We start from the raw sequence: 25245 nt of genomic DNA on the forward strand, positions 1-25245 counted from the left end.
GAGCCCCGAGGTTTCGCATTCTTAGAAAATACATTTGGGGCCCCAGAGAGGTTTTAAATTTTTAACAAATCGTTTGGGACCCCCGAAAAAGTTTCACATTAAAAAAAGAGGGCTTTGCCCCCCCTCCGAGAAGATTTTACATTAAAAACATCATCTGAGACCCCCGAGAAGGTTTCACATTAAAAAAAAAGACTTTTGACGCCCCCGAGGTTTTTCATTAAAAAAAAAATACAGTTCGAACCCCCAAGAAGGTTTCACAATTTTAGAAAATATATTTGGGGCCCCCGAGAAAGTTTTACATAAAAAAGAAGATATTTGACGAAGGTTTCACATTTTTAAAGAAGATAATTGGGACCCCTGAGAAGGTTTCACATTAAAAAAAAGACCTTTGGTGCCCCAAAGAAGGTTTTACATTTTTAAAAAGGCAGTTGGAACCCCCGAGACGGTTTCACATTAAAAAAATGATATTTGGCGCCCCCGAGAAGGTTTTGGGTTTTAAAAAAAAACGAATGGGACCCCCGAGGTTTCAAATTCTCAGAAAATACATTTGGGGCCCCCGAGAAGGTTTCACATAAAAAAAAAACACAGTTGGAAACCCCGAGAAGGTTTCACATTCTTAGAAAATATATTTGGGGATCTCGAGAAGGTTTTACATAAAAAAAAGACGTTTTGTGAAGGTTTCACATTTTTAAAGAAGATAATTGGGACCCCCGAGAAGGTTTCACATTAAAAAAAAGACCTTTGGTGACCCGGAGAAGGTTTTACACTTTTAATATGCGAGTGAAGGTGTCGTCCACTATAGACGCACGCTTCAGCTAAGAGCTCTAAATTGTTACTAATAGTGGTGATCATTTTTTTTAGTTAATTATGTCTGTTCCATGTGCCAAGTGCGATATCTTGTGTAATGATGGCGGAGGTGTAACTTGCGATATTTGTGGTCAAGTATATCACACAAACTGTGCAGATATTTCTCGAGCGGAGGCTGAATGTTTAAAATCAGGACGCCGTAGATTGCGTTATTTTTGCAATAACTGCAATATTGTCCAGAAAATTAATGATTTTCAAGTCACAATTCATCAACTGCAGAAACAATTACAATCATACGCCGAGTTAAAAACTGAGGTAGTTCAATTAAAGAAAGAGATTATTGAGTTGAAAAAAGGTAAAAACATCGAGGGCAAAGAAACGCCTGTGGGTACCAATGAACTTAATAATCAACTAAATCAAGAAGATGTGATATCAGAAATATATGACCGACAAAGACGTGCCAACAATGTGATAATATATAATTTACCAGAATCCGCAAATGCGAATGAGATTGATAACAGGAATGAGGATAGTAAAAAATTCATTGATATTATTGGAAAAGATGTGGTAAATGTAACGTTAATTGTTAAGAGTATGCGTTTAGGAAAAAGAGTTGACAATAAAATTAGACCTCTTTTGATTACATTAAATTCCTTGGAAGATGTTTCAAATGTACTGAGAAATTATCGAACCAAGAATAATATATACGTGAATAGAGACCTTACTGTTCGTCAAAGAAACTTAGCTTATACGGTGAGATCTGAATTTAAACGAAGAAAGGATGGAGGTGAAAATGATATCAAGTTAAAGTATACGAATGGAATGCCAAAAATTGTAAAAAACTAGATTCAGCTCAACGAATAAGTAATAGCAAATTTGAAATAAGAGCTGTGTATCAAAATGTTCGAGGTTTAAATTCAAAACTAAATATTTTCTACATTAATTCTGCAACTGTAAATTTTGACGTTATTATGTTAACGGAAACATGGCTAACGGATTCGATAAAGTCAAGTGAAATAATGTGCAACAACTACCATGTTTTCAGATCCTCTAATGCAAGAAGGGGTCGAGGTGTACTAACAGCCATTTTTCACACGTATTCAGCCGAAGTCATATCCACGAACTCACCATTGGAACAAGTCGATTTACTAATAGTCAAAATGCATATCAAAAATGTCCCCGTACTGATAATCAATTTGTACATTCCTCCGTCGACCCCCATTGAAGACTATGGAGCTCTCCTGGATCATCTTGAAAACTGTTGCGACTTGTCAAATTATTGTATCATCGCCGGTGATTTTAACATACCAGAACTGTACGCATGCTTATATGATAATCGCAATCCCACAAATTTGTATAATGCGTTTGTTTCATTTTTAACTTTTAACAACTTAATACAACATAATCGCGTTCTAAATGCTAATGGCCGTATACTGGATGCAATTGTAACATCGGACGCTATAAGCTCTTCCATCGAGCACAATATAGAACCTCTGGTAAAAGAGGACAGTCACCATCCTTCATTATTAATGAAATTTTTTATCAACGTCATAAATGAAACCAAATTTGAACCGGCACAAACAGATAAGAAGTCATTTAATTTTAGAAAAGCTGATTTCAAAGGATTATATGAAGCTATATCAAAAGTAAATTGGAATGAAATGTTATTAATTGAAGATATAAATAAGGGTTGCGAATATCTAACTAATGTTATTACTAAATTGTTTTCTATATACGTTCCTCAACGAATAAACAAACAAAAAAACGTCTATCCTGTATGGTTTAATACCGACATTGTTAGAGCAATAATACAAAGGAAGTATCATTGGAAAATGTATAAAAAATACAAGGTTTTGTCACACAAAGAACGGGCGCGGCAATTAAATCAAAGAATAAGAAGTGCAGCAAGGGAAGAATACCAGAATTTTTTAAATTCTGCGGAAGAGAAAATTAGAAACGATCCCTCTCAGCTATGGTCTTTTGTAAATGAGAAAAACAAATCGTCAAGAATTCCCGGAGTCATGTCGCATGGTGAGAAAAAACTTGCCAATCCTCAGGACATTGTCAATAACTTCGCCATTTTATTCAGCAGCGTGTTTAAACAATATAATAGTAACTCATCTGTAAGTTCAAATCAGTGTGATAATAAGAAATGTGATACGAAATGTGACTGTGATAACATCTGTGATAATAATTTAAATGTACCTGTTTTACACAATTTTGTTATAAATGAAAAGGATATTTCTAAATGTGTACGGAAAATCAAAGCAAATTTTACAATGGGTGCTGATTCTATTCCGGCTTTTTTTATTCGTGATTGTATATCTTGTCTTATCACGCCCCTCCAACATCTTTATAACTTAATTTTAAAAACGGAGGTCTTCCCAGAAAGTTGGAAGATTGCAAGGGTATGTCCTATCTTCAAATCCGGCTCTAAATTTGAGATAACAAACTACAGACCTGTTGCAATTATTCCAAACTTTGCAAAGTTATTTCAAATCATATTGTTTGATAACGTTTATAGCCATATATTACAGCAGTTAACCGATCACCAACACGGTTTTGTACGAGGTAAATCAACATGTACGAATTTATGCAATTTTACACAATTTGTCTCAGATTCTTTAAACTGCACACAACAGGTAGATACAGTATACATGGACCTATCCAAAGCTTTTGATGTTGTAAACCACCCAATTCTATTGAAAAAGTTACATAATTTCGGATTATGCGATAGTTTAGTTAATCTTTTTAAATCGATATTAAGTGGCCAAAAGCAATATGTTGAATATTCAGGTTATAGGTCACCAGTGTATGAATGCCATTCTGGTGTTTGTCAAGGATCCAATTTAGGACCTTTATTATTCATTATTTATATTAATGATGTGGTAAAATGTCTAAACTTTGATTGTCGTATTTTTTTGTATGCAGATGACATTAAATTAGCAAAAATAATTGATAATCTCCAGGATTGTGAAAAGTTGCAGAAAGTTCTTGATGCAATAATTCGTTGGTGTCAAATACACAAGTTAGACATAAATATTAACAAGTGCTGTATTGTGTCATATAACAGGAAAACTAATGTTATAGAATATAATTATAATATTGGAGGAGTAGAGATTAAGAGATGTACTGAATTTAGAGATTTAGGTATCATTATGGACTCTAGACTGTCGTTCGTACCTCACATTAATAATATTAACTGTAAAGCTCTGAAGATGTTAGGTTTTGTCATACGCACTACAAAAGATTTCAAAAATACGGATTGCATGTTTTTATTGTACTTCGCTTATGTTCGCTCTATTTTGGAGTACTGTACGTTAGTATGGGATCCATATTATAATATACATATTTCCGCATTAGAAAATATCCAAAGAAGATTTTGTAAGTACGTATACTTTAGGAAACATGGGATATATCCAGTCCGTAATTACCCACAGAAACTACTGCTAGCTGAATTCGATTTAATACCCCTTGTAGATCGACGGAAGTACTTCTCTTTAACCTTTTTATATAAATTATTACATGGCATTATTCAGGACAGTAACCTTCTTTCTCAGATTAACTTTTGTGTACCTAGACTTAATAATCGTCAACCAGTTGTATTTTCTAATCAGGTATCACGTACCAATCAACACTTGCATTCCCCTATACTAAATATGACTAGGTTATATAACGTTAATGCTGCGCACTTGGACGTATTTGTTGAAAACTTTCGTTTTTTTTGTTGTACGTGTAAAAATCTATGTTACAATTATACACCACAATTAGCATGAACGTCTACTTACTAATAACTTGTATGTTTTTTTTTTTGTGTATTGTGAAATTATTCAAATGTTATTATGTACTATTTTGCCCTATATGAGCTTGCTCGTTGGGCTGTAATAAATTATTATTATTATTATTATTATTATTATTAAAAAGGCAGTTGGAACTCTCGAGACAGTTTCACATTAAAAATATGGCATTCAGCGCCCCCGAGAAAGTTTTACAATTTTAAAAAAGACAGTTGGGATCTCCAAGAAGGTTTCACATTCTTAAAAAAGACGTTTGGGACCCCCAGAAGTTTTCAAATTTAAAAAAAGTGTCAGTTGGGACCCCTGAGAATATTTCACATTTTTAAAAAAAGATATTTGGCGCACCCGAGAAGGTTTCACATTATTAGAAAAAACTATTGGATCCCTTGAGAAAGTTTCACATTAAAAAAAAGACCTTTGGTGCCCCGGAGAAGGTTTTACATTTTTAAAAAGGCAGTTGGAACCCCCGAGACAGTTTCACATTAAAAAAATGACATTTGGCGCCCCCGAGAAGGTTTTAGGTTTAAAAAAAAACGAATGGGACCCCCGAGGTTTCATATTTTCAGAAAATAAATTTGGGGCACCCGAGAAGGTTTTACATTAAAAAAAAATACAGTTGGAATCCCCGAGAAGGTTTCACATTCTTGGAAAATACATTTGGGGCCCCCGAGAAGGTTTTACATTAAAAAAAAGACAATTGGTGAAGGTTTCACATTTTTAAAGAAGATAATTGGGACCCCCGAGAAGGTTTCACATTAAAAAAAAAAGACCTTTGGTGACCCGGAGAAGGTTTTACATTTTTAAAAAGGCAGTTGGAACTCCCGAGACAGTTTCACATTAAAAAAATGACGTTTAGCGCCCCCGATAAGGTTTTACAATTTTAAAAAGACAGTTGGGACTCAGAGAAGGTTTCATATAAAAAAAAACCTTTGGTGCCACGGCAAGATTTTGCATTTCTTAAAAATTGGTCGAAAGTTGTTTTGACAGAACTTCCCTCGCTCCTGAAGTACAATGAAGCAAATCCAGCATTTTCGAGTTGTATTTGTTCTTTACACAATTTTGTGATGACGTTATCAACATTTTTTGCAAGGACACATATATCAACTTTGAATAGTGCAGTGTAATTCTAAAAATAACAGTGTTGGGAAAATGGAGTCAATAAAAAATTTTGGAAAATGTGAGGTTAGATTAGACGATCATAAATTTGAATTTCAGCACATACAAGCCTTAAAAAAAAAAAGAAAACTCAATGGCAACTTGATGAAATTTAAAAAAAAAACACTAATACACATATAGTGAACCAAGAGTTATAAGGTTATATGGCCATCATAAAATCATCCCATTGTGTCGAAGTTAAGTTGTTTACAATAGAAAAGGTTTTAGGGTCGTAAATAACGTGTCCACTGCAGCTCGACCGGCTCTTGTGTTTCGTTCAGGGGCGGCCTTCACTAAATATGAAAATCCACCACTCCACTATTTCTTTACTACCTGCAGCCGCTGAGGGTTCCGAAATAACCACTCGCTTTGAAAGCCGGCCCTGTTAAATATGAGCAAGAAATGTTTAGAAGATGATTTATTGCCAACCGGTAAGCTTAGTGCGAACCACACAAAGGGGGTATTTATTTGCGGTCAACTACTTTTATGATGGCCATATAACCTTATAGGTCTTGGTTCACTATACCTATAGTTTGGAGATAGAGAAGTACGCCGTGGGTTGGACGTAGCTTTAGCCGTCTGTGGTTGTGGCACTGGACTGGGAACATTCGCTGGAAGGTGATGAGTTTGACGGTGATTTGCATAAAGATGAGTGATGCAGCAGGCACAAATGAGTGGTTTCCTACGTTCAAAGAAAAAATCATGTATGCATCTGATATGGGAAATTTGGAGGCGAGAAATAATTGTTTGGTCTCTACATGTCGAATAGAAATATGGCATTTTGGTAGACAAATGAAATTGAATGGTTATTTAGTTCTCTTTCTTTCTTAGTTCGGTTTCTTACATTCTCGGCCAAATTACGCATTGTGTGGGTCTCACTAGACCATCAGTTTCTGCTGTTTCTTTATTTGATCTTTTAACTTTCTGCTATGAATCTTTAGCGGTTTATTCTGTTGAACAAGAAACTTTCATTGTTATGTCTTGTTGTCGCAATGGAACTTCGTAAACGAAGAGTTAGTGTATTCTGTAACCGCTTGTAAGCAAGAATATCTGATCAAATACCGTGATTTTATCATTCAAGAAATATCGCAACAGATTTGTTTGAATTGGGAGTGTCAACAAAAGGAAATCTCGTGGAAGACCTTCAGTGTCTGAGGAAGTTGTTGATGATTTGAGACGACTTGAGCAGAATCTGCAAACAACTTTACCAAAATTTCCTCAGCAGACAGAACATTTTTCAAATTAAAAAGAGAGTGAACACGTACCTTGAACAAAATGGTGAACATTTTCAACATTTACCAACTGAGAGGTGACACGTATTCATGACCTACTTCGACCCTATAATCATTTATAGAAACTGTGTAGATGGGACCGCATGAATTTACAGTTTCACGCCCAAAATTTCCCACTGATCTGTGGCAAAATGGTCCCCACATCATTGCCCTGTTTCGGAAGTAACACGTCTACATTGCAGCTGGTCGTTTTTTAATAAAATTGAGTTTTTCTACTTTGCATTAATAATACAGTGCATTTATTAATCATTTAGACCAGTGGAGGCTGTGGACGTTAAATTGACACATTCAGTACCCCCCAAGTTCACCAGATGTAACCCCTCTGGATTACTTCTTGTTCGGTCATCTAAAAAACACTAATTTTAAAACTCCCATTCACACCATCGAAAAACTGAAAGACATAAACTCGCACTCAATATATACTGAAGATGACGGAAAAAGAAGATCCAAAGATAAAAGTGAAAATAAGGAAAGAAAGCAATGTATAAAAAAATGACGTAAGTTCTGGTTGTAAGAAAACAACATTCTTTTAGGCAACATTTTATATCATTACAACTAATGAACACTGATTTTTAACCGAAGATATTAGACACAGGCACTTTTTCTAAGATCTTTTCAAACAAATAAGCAAACACTTTTCCAAAAGCTTCTTCATAACCACTCTTAACATCATGATAAATATCCAACGCATTTTGCTTAAATATCTTCTTCACCCGATCAGCCGCTTCTTCATCGCCATCAAACAAATTTTGAAGATCAAAATCTAAATCCCTGGGTTGCATATCAAGTTGCTGGGAAAGAATGTTAAAATATTTTTGACCGTTCTTTTCATATTCTCCAAGTTTAAAAGTAAGCCCAAGTTGATTATCGCCTAGAAGCATTTACAAGTATTTATGAGTCGAGAAATATATCAAACTTACGGAAAATACTCCATCCAGTTCCGTTTCCATAAACAGACAACATCATAATTTGGCCATGCAGTTCATAATTGAAGTCCAGTCGAAAATTTGGCACGACGCACTCTAGGTTTAAGGTGTTTTCTGTATAATTAAACCTGTTACAAAAAACAATATATACCTAACTGTGATTAACAAAAACTGCCACAACTCACCCAGCTTTGGAACAGGAAGTTTCATTAAAACCTGACAGTTTCAAATTTTTGAAAATTTGTTTAGTAGCCACATACTGAGAACCGGAATCTATAATCAGGGACGGAATGACCAAGGATTCTAGGCTTACTAAACCTAATTTTTTTATAGGATGATCCATCTCCTTTATTGCACTTTCGATGGCTTTTGGCAGACACATGTCCGAGGATATTTGCTTTAGGTTACATTTTTTGAAACCAGAAGCTAGAATTTTGAAACTGTCAGAATAGTGTGGATAGTGTAACAACAGGCTTACGTAATTTGGCCCCGAAGCTGGTAACTACAAAACAAGTCCAAAGTGTTGCTAGTAACAGCTTCATTTTCTTCTGTTTGAGGAATGGTTAGAAAAATTTTATTTGCCATATATTTATATAGGTACACCTGACAATATAAAAATGGATCGGTTAACAAGTTATGTTTATTTATAGTAATTATTCTGAATAGTATTATCATTATGTGAGTTGTTTACCTTTATCTAAGATGATTTTAATAGAAAAAACTAGCAACAAATTTTCATTGTTTATTTTTGTTTTCGTAGACAGCCGAATATTTAAAATAACAATTAACCGTTCTTTTAACCAAATATTTCAGGCACAGGCACTTTTTCCAAAATTTTTTCAAAAACATAAGCAAACACTTTTCCATAAGCTTCTTCATAACCAGCCCTAACTTCATTGTAAATATCCAACGCGTTTTCTTTTAATATCTTTTTCATACGAAGAGTCGATTCCTCATCACCGTCAAACAAATTTTGAAGATCAAAGTCAATATCCGTGGGCTGCATCCTGAGTTGTTGGGACAGAATATTGAAATATGTGTTACCCTTCTTTTCGTATTCTCCAAATTTAAAACTAAGTCCAAGCTCATTATTGTCTTAAATTGTTTTCAAAAAATAAATAATAATGAATTAAAATTGTGATCTAACTTACGGAAAAGAAGCCATCCTGTCCCATTTCCGTAAATAGTCACCATCATTACTTTCCCATGAATCTCATAATGGAAGTCCATTCGGAAATTCGGCACAACGCACTCCAGATTTAAGGTTTTGTTTTTATAATCAAACCTGTCAAAAATTATACGTTGTTAATTGCGACTGTCGAAAATTTAATCACTCACTCAGCTTTCGAACAAGACGTTTCGTTAAAACCCGACAGTTTCATATCCTTATAAATTTGTTGAGCAACTAAGAACTGAGAGCCGGCATCTATGATCAGTGATGGTATTACCAAAGGTTGTAGACCTAGTACGCCCAATTTTTTTATGGGACGGTTCATCTGCTTTATTGCACTTTCGATGGCTTTCGGTAAACAATCCTGGGAGGAGATTTGCTTTAAGTTACATTTTTTAAAACCAGGAGCTGAAATTTTAAAAATCCTCAAAATAGTATTAGTGCAGATAATAAAAAACTTACGTAATTTGGCCCCAAAAGCGGTAGCTACCAAAGTGGCCCAGATTATTATTTTTACTAAGTAGTTCATTTTCTGCGGTTTGAAGAATGTTTGAAACATTTTAATTGCATTATACTTATATACCAGTCATAGGATTATTGCATTTATAAACCGGTTATTTTATTTATAGTGATTAAATTATTTTGGAAATTGTCGCGTCTATCTGGTTAGTTGTTTACCTTTACGTAAGAGGATTTGGCTTGATTTAGCTTCAAATTAGAGAACGAAATGAGGGTTACTCTTAACGTTACATTTTTATTTTATTTTTACCCATTATATAAATTTAACCAAAAATATCGTAAACAGGCACTTTCTCCAAAATCTGTTCAAAAATATGAGCAAATACCTTCCCAAAGGCTTCTTCATAACCCGGTTTAACGTCGTCAAAATAATCTACGACATTTTCTCTGACTGCATTCTGAAGACGATCGCTCATTTCTTCATCACCTTCAAACAAATTATCCAATCGAAAATCAATCCCTTTGAATCGCATCTTCAGTTGTTGATGGACGATATTAAAATAATTTTTACCCTGCTTTTCGTATTCTCCAAACTGGAAATTAAGCTCGACGTGATTATCGACTAGAATTACATATTTTAGATTAATAAGCAAGTAATAAATGTGTCAGTTTTACCGAAAACCGTCCATCCCGTTCCGTTTCCGTAAACCGACATCCTCAAAATTTTCCCATGTAGTTCATAATTAAATTCCATGCGAAAACGTGGCACGACGCACTCTAGGTTTAACGATTTCGTTTTATAATTGAATCTATAAAAATTGTATGGTAATCAGTGTGCTTTTTAAATATAAGTACTCACTCGGCTTTGACACAAGTAGTTTCATTAAAACCTGACAGTTTTAGGTTTTTAAAAATTTGCTGACCATGCATAACTTGAGAACCAGCATTTATAATCATGGATGGTATTACCAAAGGTTCTAGGCTCACTAAACCCAATTTTTTTATAGGACGATCAATCTGCTTTATTGCACCTTCAATAGCTTGCGGTAAACACATGTTAGAAGAGATTTGCTTTAAGTTACATTTTTTAAAACCAGAAGCTATAATTTTGAGAAGTGTTAGAATAATGTGTATGGTGATAAAAATGGACTTACGCAATTTGGCACCAAAGCTGATAGTTATGAAAGAGGCACAAAGTATTGTTTGTACGTACTTCATTTTTGTCGCTTTGACGGAAAAATTCTATTAGCTATATATATACACTAGATTAAAATGGATTGATAAACCAGTTATTTTTATTTATGATAGTAATGTCACTTATGTTGTTGTTTACCTTTATTACGTAAGGGGTTTTTGATTAAATCTGGGTCCTGTTCAACTTTAGGTCTAGGAATAAAAAGACTTATTTGCGTTTTAGAGATGTTTGTTTTGTGTTCATTTTGTTAATAAAATAATTAAACCGAAGCAATTTAGCATATTAATTTCTTTTATTTTCTTTTTTTATGTCTGCAGGATCAATTAAAGCATTTGTAAAGTTGTTAAGGAAAATTTTCTCCCAAGAATAATTAAATCAGCTAGAGAGCGGATTTCTAAGTTTAATGCTTTTTATGTAAAATGTAAGCAGACAGTCCCGAAGAAGTAATTATGAGGGTCTCGAACATATTTTCTATAATGTAAAAATACGCTGTAAAATATTTTTTAATTTTTTTTCTCATAGGTGCGAACATCAACTGTGGCGAAAATTTTGTCAACAGGGGACCAAAATTTAAAAACATCACTATCTGGCAAGCGAAAACCAACGGATTTGTTTACAAATTAGACGTTTCGGAAAGACCTGCAACGACAAATTTGGCAACTTAATGAAAAAAAAACGAATATTTCACTGTAGATACTCTTTTGGCATATTCTAGGGAACAGTTGGAATTTAAATGGGGGCGAACCATATTATACAAAATTCTTAAGTCAATGGGTTATAAACACAGGGAACTAAATGGTCGCAACATTCTATGTGAACGAAAACATGTCGTTGCAGCCAAAATTATTTTTTTGAGAACATATTTACAGTTTCTAAATTCTTGTGAAAATTTGGCTTTCGTGTATTTGGATGAAACATGGATCTATCAAAATGGTTCGTTCATTCGTCGCTGGGTGCACGATACTGATCTATAGAGAGCGGATTTCTAGATTTAATGCTTTTTGTGAAAAATGTAAGCACTTCAAAACTTTTTTATATCTGTAACTATGATACAATTTGGAGTCATTTGACACATTTTTTATGCTTATTTGTCTTTTTTTTAATTTTATGCATATTAAAACTTATATGCTTATTTAATGCTTTTTTCGACGAATATGAGTTTTAATGCATATTTTGTTCAAATGCCGGCCTTGTCGGGATGACAAATACTTGTTAGTTAGCCGTATCGTATCGTATGCACTTTACCTGGACTTGACCATTGAAGTGAATAGGTTCCGGTCGTTTGGGTAATAAAATTTTATTATAGGATTGGAAAAATACTCCATAGATTTTATGACTTTAAATCCTTACTTCCGTTGATAATGAATTAAAGCTTTTCACCAGATGTTCGTTTTCGGCATTTTGCGGCAAGACCGTTGAAGATTTTCTAGAAAAAAGGATTATTGTACCCAACTACCTACCTTAAAATTTTTCTAATGGAAACTTTTAACTAAATGAACCGTTTATTTCACAACCATCAGTCTATCGCATTTGTCGTAGTACAGTGTTATACGTGGTTCTCCCTTGTAACATGTTGAGTTCTTTTTGGTAATATTACTAATATTACTAATATTTTAAAAGAATGAGTGGATAAGGGATTTTCCAGAATTAAAATTAGAAAACAACAAAATATTCTGCAGAGCTTGTGTGAAAACCGTAAGCCCACTAATTTTTTTTTGTCTATTTTCCTTTGTTAATCCTGTATATGTACGTTGTTTTAGATTCAAAGTGATAAAAAATATAACGTGACGCAACATGTCAGAACGACTCTTCATGTAGAAAGGAAGAAAATGTTTGAAGTTTCTAAAATTAAACAGCAGACCATACATGAATCTGTTGCATCTACTTCCACAAAAGATGAGCAGTTTCAGTTTAATTTCGATTTATGTAAAATGATGATCCAGTCCAATATACCTTTAAAAAAATTGGAGAAAGGCCCTCTTCAAGAATTCCTTGAAAAACACTGCAATCGACATATTCCGGTTGAAAGTACTCTCCGAAAAAATTATGTAGGCCCAGTGTTTCAGCAAGTTTACAACGAAATTAAACATCGCATTGGAGATAATTATTTATGGTTCGCTGTCGATGAAACAACCGATAGTTGTGGAAGATACGTGGCAAGTTTAATTGTTGGAATCTTAAATGAATGTTTCCCTAGTCGAGGGTATGTAGTAAGTTTGAAAATGTTAGATAAAACAAATGGCAATACGATTACCAGATTTGTAAATGACAGTCTTACGTCACTATTTTTGCCAAATGCCGTACCGGCGAATAAAATTTTATTGATGATCTCGGATGCAGCTCGTTATATGTTGAAAGCAGGGAATAATCTAAAAAGATTGTACCTTAATTTAATTCACTATACTTGCATTGCCCACGGTTTAAACAGAGTGGCTGAAGGAATACGTTTGCAGTTTCCTACTGTTAATAAATTAGTGGCAAATGGTAAAAAGATTTTTGTTAAAGCCCCACTAAGAGTGCAACCTTTTAAGGAAAAATTTCCAAACATACCATTGCCCCCAGAGCCGATTCTAACGAAGTGGGGAACATGGTTACAGGCCACATTTATTATGACAAATATATCAAAGAATTTGAGGAGGTAGTTACCGAGTTTAGCGAAGATTCTTCTCAATCGATTAAAGATTGCATAAATATTTTGGAAAACAAAGATTTGCGACAAGATCTAGCTTTTCTAAGAAGCAATTATCAATTCGTATGTGAGGTAATAGAAAAGTTAGAAAAACCCAACATGTTGTTGGTAGATGCCATAAACTTAGTGAAAGAATTTAAACAACAAGCAAACGCAGTAAGGGGTGATATTGGTACTAGAGTATCTCAAAAACTTGACGAAGTGTTAAATTAAAATGCAGGTTTCGGTGTTCTTTCCGACGTTGCTCGTGTTTTACAAGGCCAGAAGGTGGAAAATTTGGAGTTAGATTCAACATTAGTTGCAAAAGTCAAATTTGCGCCAACAACGAGTGTGGATGTTGAACGCACATTCTCCAATTTTAAACACATTTTAAATGATCGGCGAAAAAATTTTACAGTGGACAACTTGGAACATATTACAATCATAAATTGTTTTAAAGAAAACTGAAATACGTGTGTAAAATATAAAGTCTAGGATTATTGTAATAATATTTTATCCAAAGTCCTAAGAAGTGTTCTTTGATTTGTAATATGATTATGTTTTTAATGCTTTTTTGCTTAAAATAAAACTTTTTTAATGAAAATATTGTGCTTATTTAAGTGCTTATTCTTAATTTTTTGTGCTTATAAATCCGATCTCTAATTATTACTCGTATATACCTGAGCATCTACTCTATGTACTGAGTACCTACTTGGAAACATTCTATCTCTCCGGACCCAAATTGAACATCTACGCGTTTTGTGAGCACTTAATCTAAAAATGAGCATCGGCGTGGCTAATGAGTAATGACTGGGCTGTCTGTAAAGCAGCTTAGAAAACGAGTAGGATCGTTGTAAGAGTGAACTTTGACTAAACATGGCGACTTTCATGAAGGTGGAATGTCGTCAAAAGGTGCATTCAGTTTGAAAAACACATTAGGAGCGGGAATATCGAAAACTTTTCAGATAATTAACTTTTATTTTTGCATAAATTGTGCAGTGTGTTTTTTCTAACACTGGCTAGAGATTCCCATTTCAAGGTGTCTACCCCATACTAACTTATATTTTGGTGACTCGATTTTTGCCTTGATGGTTGAACACTGTCACTGTTTTCCTTTTTTGTTGTATGGAAATGCTACTTGAACATCAACTGTTACCTACTGAAATATTAATTAGCATCATCTAGAAAAACTAGAAATATTTTGATTTGATATTCGAGTAGATACTTCATATTTCGAGTATGAGCATCTACTGAGTTTTATTTATATCAACCATTGTCAAAAAATTGATCGAACGTTGTTTCGACAGAACTTCCTTCGCACCAAAAGTATAATGAAACATATTCAGCATTTTCGAGTTGAGTCTTTGCTTCACACAATTTTGTGATGACCTAATCAACATTAACGATCAACACGTATGCCACCTTGGATTGGTGCAGTGTAATACTAAAAATAACTGTATTGTATTCCCAAAATTATCTGCGAAAATCGAGTGAGCCGTTCCACCAATTTTTGGGGGGAATAAATAAATATTCTTAACAATTTACCATGCTTACAATAACTTTAAAAAGTCTGCAAGATCTCAAAGTATTCATTCCTGCAACTCTTGAGTTATTCAATAAAATAAATTGACTGATCCATACATTTTTTGAGTCACTGTAAAAGCAAATCTAAAAATATGAATGCAATGTGAAATTACGAATATATACTGGTGATATTTTGCACATTTTAGATAGGATTTATTCGGCAAAATTTTGAGATCACGTCATCAAGTTTTTGGGCTTGATAAACAGATATAATTTGATTAAAAAGCTACCATAAAAGCTAAATTGACTCAGTGATTAATTTTTTTGAGACATCCCCTATAAGCAAAACTAAAAAATATGAATGTAATGATAAATCACAAGTATAGTATCATCCTATTTTGGACATTTTAGATGGGATTCACTTGGCAAAATTTTGGGCTGACGTTATCAATTTTTTGGAGAGGATAAGTAAATATATTTTGAATCAAAATTGATTATGCTTATCATATGTTTAAAACATCTGCAAGATTTCGAAGCATTCGGTTGTGTAGATTCAAAGTTAAATAGTTGGTGAAACGAAGTTCACGGGGTCAGCTAGTGTGAAATATAGACAGATGAGCGTTTTGCTCTGTTTTCAAATTTATTCAAATCTCAAATTTTTAGGCAACCAGTAATAGCCAACAGCAGTATGAGAAAAATACTTTAAGTAACAATATACTTTATTCTGTTAACTACTTCTTTATTATTATAATTTTCAACATGGTATAAAAACTACATAAAATTAATGACATTACAAATAACAAAAATCATTTAGCTGAAGATATCATAAATCGGCACTTTCTCCAAAATCTCTCCAAAAACATAAGCAAATACCTTTCCAAAAGCTTGTTCATAACCGGGTTTAACATCGTCAAATACTTCTAGGGCATTTTCTCTGGCTGCATTTTGAACACGATTACTCATTTCTTCATCACCATCAAACAAATTGTCCAATTGAAAAGCAATATCTTTGGGTCGCATTTGCAGTTGTTGATGGACGATATTAAAATATTTTTTACCCTGTTTTTCGTATTCTCCAAACTGGAAATTTAGTTCAAACTGATTATCGACTAGAATTACAAATTTTAAATTAATAAGCAATTAATAAATGTGTCAGTCTTACGAAAAACCGCCCATCCCGTTCCGTTTCCGTAAACAGACATCATCAGAAATTTCCCATCTACTACATAATTAAATTCCAGGCGAAAACGTGGCACGACGCACTCCAAATTTAATGTTTTCGTGTTATAATTAAATCTACAAAAATTATATCGTAATGGGTGTGGTTTTCAGAACCTAAGTACTCACTCAGCTTTGGTACAAGAGGTTTCGTTAAAACCCGACAGTTTCATATTTTTAAAAGCTTGCTGAGTGTGTATAAACTGAGAACCGGCGTCTACAATCAGGAATGGTATTTCCAACGGTTCTAGATTCACTATGCCCAGTTTTTTTATGGGACGATCCATTTGCTTTATTGCACTTTCAATAGCTTGCGGCAGACACATCTGGGAGGAGATTTGCTTTAAGTTGCATTTTTTAAAACCAGGAGCTAGAATTTTGAGAATCGTTAGAATAATGTGTATGGTGATAGCAATGGACTTACGTAATTTGGCACTAAAGCTGACAGTTATGAAAGAGGCGGAGAGTATCGTTAGTATGTATTTCATTTTGGTGGCTTGGACTGAAGAAATTTATTGGCGATGTAATATATACACTTCAGGAGATCAAAATGGATTAATAAACCAGTTACACACTATTTTTATTTGTATTAATAACTTAGCATAGTTATATCACTTATATTGTTGTTTACCTTTATGTAAGAGAATTTTGGTTAGATCTGAACCCTGTTCGACTTCAGATCTAAGAACAAAAAAAATTTATTTGTGTTTTAGAAATATATTCACTTTGTTTTAATTTTATTAAGAGATAATTAAACGGGACCGATTTAATTGATTCATTTCTTTTCTTTTTTTATTTTCTGTCTGCAATATTGAAGGACTCTTACACAGATATATAGGAAGAACGATCAAACAAGATATTTCTTGATTTTTGAAGCAATAATTATCAACAAATAATAACGATGACAGTGGTTTTGGAATCCTGAAAAAACAGACATGCTATTATCCGTTCACGATCTTTATATAGTAGGGTTGGGCATGAAAATCTAGTGAATTTGTTGGTATTCGATGGAGAAGAATAAAAATTCCCTGAACTTTTTTCGTTAGGTTATGTTTTATTAAATTAAAGGTTAAAAAATATGCCAGAAATATAAACATTGTTGCCGATACTTTTAGTTTTCAGTAGCAATGACCAAGTTAACGGTATCTATTTCTTAGAAAGCATAAAACTTTACGCTATTTAAAACAGTTATTCGGCTTTTTGTAAGTGTCTATTTCATATGTAAGGAACAAACACTAAAATTTTATTTAAACATTGTTTTTATATGAATGGGGGTTCGACATACGACTATTGTCGCATGTCACATTTAGCATCTCATCTTTAATTCTCAATCATCAGTTCGTTCTGCTCGCCCACTCTTCTTAGAAATGGAAATTTCGACCTTTGTGAACAGCCTATTTCCATATCTTCCAACTTCTTTTTTCATTTTTCTAATATTACTAAAAGGGTTTGTAAAAGACAACAACCTTGCCCTAGTCCTTTGATGGGTTTAGCTCTTCTGAAATATTTTTCCGGCCTTAAATTGAATAATTTATCTATACAGCTATCACTAATGCTTACGTAAGTGCTCCTTATTTGCTTTTACTAAGTACTTCCAAACGCTTATTAATAAGAACGTTACTATACGCCTTCTCCAGGTCCATGAAGAGTTACAAATAAAAATGAAAATGCTTAAAATTTGGTGCAAAGTAACAACGTGGATGATCTAACTAAAATTATACTTATTTTGTTGTACGTCAGGTAGTTTTTCACATACTACCTTGGTAAATTTAGAACGAAAGATGCGTAAAAATATCACCCCCCCCGACAAGCTATAATTCACTCCATTTCCATTATTTCGCTATGAAAATCTGTATCATCACCGCCATTTTCAAATACAGATTCTGAATCAGATTCACCTAGCGAAATAATGAAAGGAGGTATAGATTCATCCGAAAGATGTCCCATATTTTTTTCCCAATCTGCCAAAATAAGTTTTTCACAATGTTTACAAAAATTTTGCCACAAGCTTCAAGTACATTTAGAAAGCGCCTCAAGCCATAAATTCTCCACCCTATTTTTTAAAGAAGGTAGAGAATTTATATGCTTGTTGTAATAGTTCTTACAAAATCCCCAAGCCATTTCGATTGGATTATATTGACAATGGTACGGAGGTAATCTAAGAACTTCATGGCCACTTTCTCTTAATGTCTCGTCTACCAAATATCTTTTTTTTTCTATTGTTTCTGAAGGGTTTGATTAAATCCAACAAGTGTTTCTTCGAAAAATTTAACATTATGTTTAAAGAGCCATTCCTGCATTTCACATTTTTTCTAGAAAAAGTGGGTGGTTTTTTCAACTCAACCGAATGATACGCTGCATTGTCTAAAACAACCACACATTTTTGGTTCAACTTTGCCAAAGCAGGAATGAGCTGATTAACCACCCAGTTTTGAAAAATTGTCCCGTTCATCGTTTTATGATAGTCTCTATCGTTATTTTTTGAATTTAAAAAATTGTTACAACCATCCAAGAACCCCGTTGAACAAGCCGCGTGGAGAATAGTAAACCTTGATCCTTCACTTTTAATTTTGGTGGGATTGCTTTTTAGATCAGTATCTTGGACCCAGCGACGGATGGACGAACCATTTTGATAGACCCATGTTTCATCTAAATACACGAAAGTCAAATTTTCATAAAAATTTAGAAACTGTAAATATGTTCTCAAAAAGTAATTTTGGCTGCAACGACATGTTTTTGTTCACATTGAATTTTGCTACCTTTTACTTCCCTGTGTTTATAACCCATTGACTTAAGAATTTTGTATAATGTGGTTCGCCCCCCTTTAAATTCCAACTGTTCCCTAGAATATGCCAAAAAAGTATCTACAGTGAAATATTCGTTTTTTTCATTAAGTTGCCAAATTTGTCGTTGCAGGTCTTTCCGAAACATATAATTTGTAAATAAATCCGTTGGTTTTCGCTTGCCAGATTTTGGCCCCCTGTTGATAAAATTTTCGCCAGTTGATGTTCCCACCTATGAGAAAAAAAATTAAAAAATATTTTACAGCCTACTTTTACATTACAGAAAATATGTTCGAGACTCTCATAGTTACTTCTTCGAAAGAAAGATCAGACCTGTCTTTTCGAAACTGCAAAAAACTTCTTTTTATTGCAATTTTTTGTTGCAGTAAAACTATTTTAGGTATTTTCTTTTTAAATAATGTCGCAATGATCTGTGAATCTGTCACAATGACAAATTATTTATGCTGATAAAATTAAAACATTTATTTGCTTGATTAAAAAATTCCGTCTAATAATTCTGATCTAATAAATGAAGTAGAAAATTGGCAATCCAGCTCAAAGCAAATGTCAATCAGACTACTGACAGACAAAAAACTAAATCATCAAATCAGTTTATCCAACTTAAAAAAAAATATCAAAGCCTACTTTACTATATTAAAGTCGTGAATGGATAATATTTACATGTTTTTTTCTGCATATGCAAAGTGTGCTAAAAAAGATGTGGTACTTTTCCAAATTTTTATAATTGCTATATTTTTGAATTTGTCAAATTTATTTTTATTAGTTCGAATTTCAAATAATTGCTTTAATTTATTGAGTTAGTTTACGGTAACTTTCAACAGGATGATGCTACTGTTCATAAAACTGAAGCCACATTATGATTTTAATTTTCCTCAAGGTGTCAAGTGTCCATAAAATTAACATCATTACAAATAATAAAAATTATTCAATCAAAAATATCATCAATAGGCACTTTTTCCAAAATCTCTTCAAAAATGTAAGCAAATACTTTTCCAAATGCTTCTTCGTAACCACTTTTAACATCGTCATACACGTCGAGAATATTTTCTTTTGCTATTTTCTGAACACGATCACTCATTTCCTCATCACCATCAAACAAATTTTCCAAACGAAAATCAATATCTTTGGGTCGCATGTTCAGATGTTGATGGAGGATGTTAAAGTATGTTTTACCCTTCTTTTCGTATTCTCCAAATTGAAAGGAAAGCTCAAGGTGATTATCAACTAGAATTACATGTTTTAAATTAATAATCAATTAATAAATGTGGCAATCTTACAAAAAACCGTCCATCCCGTTCCTTTTCCGTAAACAGATATCATCAAAAATTTCCCATTTATTTCATAAAGAAATTCCATTAGAAAACGTGGCACGACGCACTCCAGATTTAACGTTTTCGTGGTATAATTAAATCTGTAAAAATTACGTATATGGTAATGGATATGTTTTTAAGAATGTAAGAACTTACTCAGCTTTGGAACAAGTTGTTTCATTGAAACCCGACAGTTTCATATTTTTGTAAATTTGCTGAGTATGCACAATCTGAGAACCAGCATCTACAATCAGGGATGGTATCACCAAAGGTTCTAGGCCCACTAAGCCCAATTTTTTTATAGGACGATCCATCTGCTTTATTGCACTTTCAATAGCTTGCGGTAGACACGTATGAGAAGAGAGTTGCTTGAAGTTACATTTTTTAAAACCAGCGGCTAGAATTTTGAGAATCGTTAGAATAGTGTGTATGGTGATATCAATGGACTTACGTAGTTTGGCACCAAAGCTGATAGTTATGAAAGAGGCGAAGAGTATTGTTAGTAAATACTTCATTTTGGTGGCTTTGACTGAAGAATTTTATTTGCGATGTAATATATACACTTCACGAAATCAAAATGGATTGATAAACCAGTTATTTTTATCTATATTAAGAACTCAGCATAGTTATATCACTTCCTATATTGTTGTTTACCTTTATGTAAGAGAATTTATTGCGTTTTAGAAATATATTCACTTTGTTTTCATTTTGTTAGAAGATAATTAAATCGGAGCAAATTAATTTATTCATTTCTTTTCTTTCTTGTTTTATGTCTGCAGTACTGAAGGATTCTTATACAAATATGTAACAATTTTCAATAACTGAGACCGGTAACAGTGATAAAAATTGTCGTGAACTTGTTACATATTTGAGTTTCAAAAATTTTTGACTAATAAAAAATACGTTACACGAAAAAATTTCAAAGGAATTTGTTATACTTGCTAGCATGAAAAAGTTCTAAATCGTTCGGAAGCTCACTTAATCTTCATTTTAGTATTCACCAGTGGTGTTGGGCAGTTTCTAGATACTTGTATCTAAATAAAGTATCTAGATACATTTTTGGGTATCTAGTATCTGTATCTAGATAAAATCGAATTTAAGCACAAAATATCTGTATCTAGATACAAAATTAATGGCGCAGATACAGATACATTTTTTATTTCACTTTTTTTCAGTAGTTATTAGTTGAGTTATACTAGTAGTAATTTTTGATACTTCATGTTGATGATTTTGGTCACATAAACAAAAATAGAGGTAAGAGGTCGACTAATAGTGTTCTGTCACGGAAATTTTCATATTTTCCCACATTGTAGCCTTCAGTACTTATAGACCTTTAAATATAATCCTGAGGGGTAATAAATCTAAGCCATGGTACGATGGTATTTTAAAAACCATAAACCACAATTATTCATTATTCACTGGGTTTTACCCTTGTCGGGGCAATGCATTTTATCTGTGTACCTGAGCAACCCGGGTCCGGTAGGCCCGCTGGTTGTATTTATGTTATTAAATAAGAGTAATTTTAATAGTAAAAATATTTGTTTAAGGTATGTTACTATTTTTAGAAAACAGTAGTTGCGTGTTACATAATGATTAATTTTTTCAATTAGCACAAATTAGTTCTGTAATCGACTAATCGAATGTTCAATACATACATTTCTCTCGCATAAATCGCATATTTGTTACTGTTTTATACCTTTATTTTTCAGACAAATGTAGCATCATTTCCTGTTGCCACATGTGTCATTTCTTCACTTTTTCATTGTTGGACTTAACGCGAGGCGGGCTTGGCAGGTCCGTTTTGCTCTAGAATGTGCCGATTATGTTTAAGTGTAAATTTTGGGCAATAAAATTAATATTTTTACAACCCTCGGTAGAATAATTTATCGTGATATATTCTCAGAAATCGTGAAACGAGATTAAAATAAAATGAGTTTCAACAAAAATCTGAAAATTTAAAGTTGCACTCTGGTGATTCCGGCCTGCCAGGCAGCCTTTGACCCTATAAGGGATTTAAATACCTTTCTAAGGGCCGGTTTATCAATGCTCAGTTAAAAGTGTCTGTTAAGTAACTGTCAGATAAGGGTAACTAGCAGTTAACGGAGGTAAAGTGTTTATCAATGCACGATGTTTCTTCCAGTTTCGGAGCTCGAAGTTTAGCTGTTACTCCTTTAAGTTGGTAACGCTCACCCCACTGGAAATGAATTGTGATTGGTCAGTTTAAAACTACCCCGACCTTGAAAATTCCATCAGATTCGATCCGCATTCGGTATTCAACGATTGTATATCGCATTTCACGTGATGAATCATGAAAAAGCAAAATTCAGCATTAGAAAAAAAGTATTGGAAATTAAAAATGAAACAAGTAGGTACACCTATAAATAAATACAGAGAGATCGAAAAAGAAATTAGTCAAAGTTGGCCATGCACGAAAAGGCGTTTGTCTTAGTTTAAAATATTTTTTTATTAATCGTCACGTTGACAAAAGTAATTTGCACTGTTATCAAACGAAATTAAAGCTTTTTTGTTATTAGAATCTTCAGAAATGGGATAAATTTTAGACAAAATTGGAAAACGGTGATTTTAATTCATTCTTATGTGTTTTAAAAGTAGGCGTCATAATGCTAATTTTAAACTGTCAATTTGACATTTAATAAAAAAAATTAAATTACCCTACCACCGTGATGACGACAAACGGCTTGTCGTGCATGGCCTACTTCGATTAATTTCTTTTTCGATCTCGCGGTATTATTAGATAGGTTTTTAATTTTTGGTACCTACATTAGACCTGGAAAATAATCAGCTAATAATAAGTGTTTTTCTCATCTTTTCTCTGTCAATTTGTTGCACAACATAAGTCCTCATCAAAATATTGTTAAATTCATAACAGATTTATTTGGATTTGTTAGGTTATGTTGCCATTAACTGTGGATAACGCTTTAACTGACAGTTTGAACTGTCAGTTAATTTATCGGGCACTTTGACCACCAGTTTTGAGCTAGCGGGTAATGATAAACAGGTTAACTCACAGACAAGCTTTAACTGCCAGTTACTTTAACTTAACTGCGCATTGATAAACCGGCCCTAAGAAATTGTACTTATTTTGCCTTAAACGGAACAAGCAATTCTTTCTAAAATGTATATACCTGCCGCACCGGGATAGACGATTACTGGACATGGTCATAAAAACATCGTAAGCAGATATTGAAGAATAATAATTTATGACAGGTTGCCGACAACAGACCTTCAGCACAGAATAATCATTTCCCGTATTCTTTTGAAATATTAAATTTAATGCTGGAGATAATTATTAGATTCAAACACAATTTGAACACTGTAGTATGGGAATAAAAACAAAAAAAAAATCTTTTTAAGCGTGCGTAATAAATATTGTACAATTTGCGACGCTTCAAACAGCGAAGCGATGGCCTATTTGCAGGAAAAAAGAAAAGATTTTTCAGTCTTGAATAACTATGCTACAGTAAAATGTTTATTTTTTAAATTTAATACCACAATCCCTTCTTCTGCACCTGTGGTACGGGTGTTTAGTAGCGGAAGCCAAATTCTGACACCAAAAAGAGATAATTTAGGTGACAATACTTTCCAAATGTTAATTAAAAAAAATCATTAAACAATACATAAAAAAATACATAAACATGTTTTCAGTTATTTTATTCGCCAAAGCTTCAAAAAATATCTGTTTTCTTGTATCTGTATCTAGATACATTTTGAAAAAATCGAAAACAATCTGTATCTAGATACTTTTAAAAGTATCTGTCCCCAACACTGGTCTTAAAGTACAACGAAAGCTTCAAAAAGCTCATTCTCTGTATTTGGAACTGAATCTCATTAGACGGCTTTCATATCTTTAAACGAGATCGCTCATAGAACTGAAGTTAAATTATGATTTTAATTTTCCGTAGGGTATAAAATGTACATAAAATCAACGTCATTACAAACAACAAAAATCATTTAACCAAAAATATCATAAACAGGCACTTTCTCCAAAATCTGCTCAAAAATGTAAGCAAATACTTTTCCAAAGGCTTCTTCGTAACCACCTTTAACATCATTATACATGTCGAAGATATTTTCTTTTGCTATTTTCTGAACACGATCACTCGATTCTTCATCACCATCGAACAAATTTTCCAAACGAAAATCAATATCTTTGGGTCGCATATTCAGATGTTGATGGAGTATATTAAAGTATGTTTTACCCTTCTTTTCGTATTCTCCAAACTGAAAGGTAAGCTCAAGGTGATTATCCACTAGAATTACAAATTTTAAATTAATAAGTAAGTAATTAATAAATGTGTCAATCTTACGAAAAACCAACCAGCCTGTTCCTTTTCCGTAAACAGATATCATCAAATATTTCCCATTTACTTCATAATTAAATTGCATGAGGAAACGTGGCACGACGCACTCCAGATTTAACGTTTTCGTGGTATAATTAAATCTACAAAAATTCGATGGTAATGAATGTGTTTTTAAAAATGTAAGAACTCACTCAGCTTTGGAACAAGATGTTTCATTGAAACCCGACAGTTTCATATTTTTGTAAATTTGCTGAGTGTGCACAACTTGAGAACCAGCATCTATAATCAGAGATGGTATTACCAAAGGTTCTAGGCTCACTAAACCCAAGCTCTTTATAGGACGATCCATTTGCTTTATTGCACTTTCAATAGCTTGCCGTAGACACAAGTGGGAGAAGATTTGCTTTACGTTACATTTTTTAAAACCAGAAGCTAGAATTTTCAAAATCGTTACAGTAATGTGTACCTATGTTGATGAAAATGGACTTACGTAGGTTGGCCCCAACGCTGTTAATAATGAAAGAGGCGCAAAGTATCGTTTGGAAGTACTTCATTTTTGTGATTTTGACTGAAAAGTTTTATTTGCGATACTTATAT

At 33.2% G+C, this 25245-nt stretch overlaps 5 protein-coding genes across 6 annotated transcripts; all 5 read right to left on the reverse strand.

Moving 5' to 3' along the window:
- Positions 1–7589: 7589 nt before the first annotated feature.
- LOC135142607 (protein takeout-like) lies at positions 7590–9721 on the reverse strand. 2 transcript variants are annotated; one of them, XM_064074347.1, is made up of 7 exons: positions 9611–9721; positions 9316–9556; positions 9129–9262; positions 8456–9072; positions 8163–8403; positions 7972–8105; positions 7590–7922 (listed from the first exon to the last, which is right to left on the reverse strand). In XM_064074347.1, exons 4-7 carry the CDS (start codon positions 8517–8519, stop codon positions 7624–7626), a joined length of 738 nt encoding a protein of 245 aa, XP_063930417.1. In that variant the 5' UTR covers positions 8520–9072; positions 9129–9262; positions 9316–9556; positions 9611–9721; the 3' UTR covers positions 7590–7623. The 2 variants fall into 2 exon arrangements, with proteins under 2 accessions (XP_063930417.1, XP_063930416.1); XM_064074346.1 differs by lacking the exons at positions 7590–7922; positions 7972–8105; positions 8163–8403 and having other exon boundaries at positions 8707–9072.
- Positions 9722–9882: 161 nt separating this feature from the next.
- Positions 9883–10970, reverse strand: LOC135142608 (protein takeout-like). The gene is made up of 4 exons (XM_064074348.1): positions 10762–10970; positions 10467–10707; positions 10283–10416; positions 9883–10229 (listed from the first exon to the last, which is right to left on the reverse strand). The coding sequence occupies exons 1-4, from the start codon at positions 10823–10825 to the stop codon at positions 9931–9933; spliced, it is 738 nt and encodes a 245-aa protein (XP_063930418.1). The 5' UTR covers positions 10826–10970; the 3' UTR covers positions 9883–9930.
- A 4742-nt stretch (positions 10971–15712) lies between these two features.
- On the reverse strand, positions 15713–16805 carry LOC135142643 (protein takeout-like). Its single transcript, XM_064074388.1, has 4 exons — positions 16637–16805; positions 16342–16582; positions 16157–16290; positions 15713–16103 (listed from the first exon to the last, which is right to left on the reverse strand). Exons 1-4 carry the CDS (start codon positions 16698–16700, stop codon positions 15805–15807), a joined length of 738 nt encoding a protein of 245 aa, XP_063930458.1. The 5' UTR covers positions 16701–16805; the 3' UTR covers positions 15713–15804.
- Positions 16806–19921: 3116 nt separating this feature from the next.
- Positions 19922–20919, reverse strand: LOC135142646 (protein takeout-like). The gene is made up of 4 exons (XM_064074391.1): positions 20778–20919; positions 20483–20723; positions 20294–20427; positions 19922–20240 (listed from the first exon to the last, which is right to left on the reverse strand). The coding sequence occupies exons 1-4, from the start codon at positions 20839–20841 to the stop codon at positions 19942–19944; spliced, it is 738 nt and encodes a 245-aa protein (XP_063930461.1). The 5' UTR covers positions 20842–20919; the 3' UTR covers positions 19922–19941.
- Positions 20920–24080: 3161 nt separating this feature from the next.
- On the reverse strand, positions 24081–25245 carry LOC135142664 (protein takeout-like). The gene is made up of 4 exons (XM_064074405.1): positions 25139–25245; positions 24840–25080; positions 24655–24788; positions 24081–24597 (listed from the first exon to the last, which is right to left on the reverse strand). The coding sequence occupies exons 1-4, from the start codon at positions 25200–25202 to the stop codon at positions 24299–24301; spliced, it is 738 nt and encodes a 245-aa protein (XP_063930475.1). The 5' UTR covers positions 25203–25245; the 3' UTR covers positions 24081–24298.

Source organism: Zophobas morio, unplaced genomic scaffold (genome assembly GCF_036711695.1).
Source record: "Zophobas morio isolate AGI-343-1 ecotype UQ-CSIRO unplaced genomic scaffold, CSIRO_AGI_Zmor_V1 ptg000049l, whole genome shotgun sequence".
NCBI lineage: Eukaryota > Metazoa > Arthropoda > Insecta > Coleoptera > Tenebrionidae > Zophobas > Zophobas morio.

Excerpts from the sequence above, each read along its gene's own strand:
- LOC135142608 (XM_064074348.1), bottom strand. The coding sequence starts at position 10,825 with ATGAAGTACGTACAAACAATACTTTGTGCCTCTTTCATAACTATCAGC. Across the intron at positions 10,417-10,466 it reads ACTACTTGTGTCAAAGCCGA|ATTCAATTATAAAACGAAAT; the intron begins GTGAGTACTTAT and ends CAATTTTTATAG. Across the intron at positions 10,230-10,282 it reads AACGGGATGGACGGTTTTCG|TCGATAATCACGTCGAGCTT; the intron begins GTAAAACTGACA and ends ATGTAATTCTAG.
- LOC135142646 (XM_064074391.1), bottom strand. The coding sequence starts at position 20,841 with ATGAAGTATTTACTAACAATACTCTTCGCCTCTTTCATAACTATCAGC. Across the intron at positions 20,428-20,482 it reads ACAACTTGTTCCAAAGCTGA|ATTTAATTATACCACGAAAA; the intron begins GTAAGTTCTTAC and ends TAATTTTTACAG. Across the intron at positions 20,241-20,293 it reads AACGGGATGGACGGTTTTTT|TTGATAATCACCTTGAGCTT; the intron begins GTAAGATTGCCA and ends ATGTAATTCTAG.
- LOC135142664 (XM_064074405.1), bottom strand. The coding sequence starts at position 25,202 with ATGAAGTACTTCCAAACGATACTTTGCGCCTCTTTCATTATTAACAGC. Across the intron at positions 24,789-24,839 it reads ACATCTTGTTCCAAAGCTGA|ATTTAATTATACCACGAAAA; the intron begins GTGAGTTCTTAC and ends GAATTTTTGTAG. Across the intron at positions 24,598-24,654 it reads AACAGGCTGGTTGGTTTTTC|TGGATAATCACCTTGAGCTT; the intron begins GTAAGATTGACA and ends TTGTAATTCTAG.
- LOC135142643 (XM_064074388.1), bottom strand. The coding sequence starts at position 16,700 with ATGAAATACATACTAACGATACTCTCCGCCTCTTTCATAACTGTCAGC. Across the intron at positions 16,583-16,636 it reads CAGCTTTAGTGCCAAATTAC|CTCCTGGTTTTAAAAAATGC; the intron begins GTAAGTCCATTG and ends TCAAAATTCTAG. Across the intron at positions 16,291-16,341 it reads ACCTCTTGTACCAAAGCTGA|ATTTAATTATAACACGAAAA; the intron begins GTGAGTACTTAG and ends TAATTTTTGTAG.
- LOC135142607 (XM_064074346.1), bottom strand. The coding sequence starts at position 9,707 with ATGTTTCAAACATTCTTCAAACCGCAGAAAATGAACTACTTAGTAAAA. Across the intron at positions 9,557-9,610 it reads CGCTTTTGGGGCCAAATTAC|CTCCTGGTTTTAAAAAATGT; the intron begins GTAAGTTTTTTA and ends TTAAAATTTCAG. Across the intron at positions 9,073-9,128 it reads GACAGGATGGCTTCTTTTCC|ACAATAATGAGCTTGGACTT; the intron begins GTAAGTTAGATC and ends AAACAATTTAAG.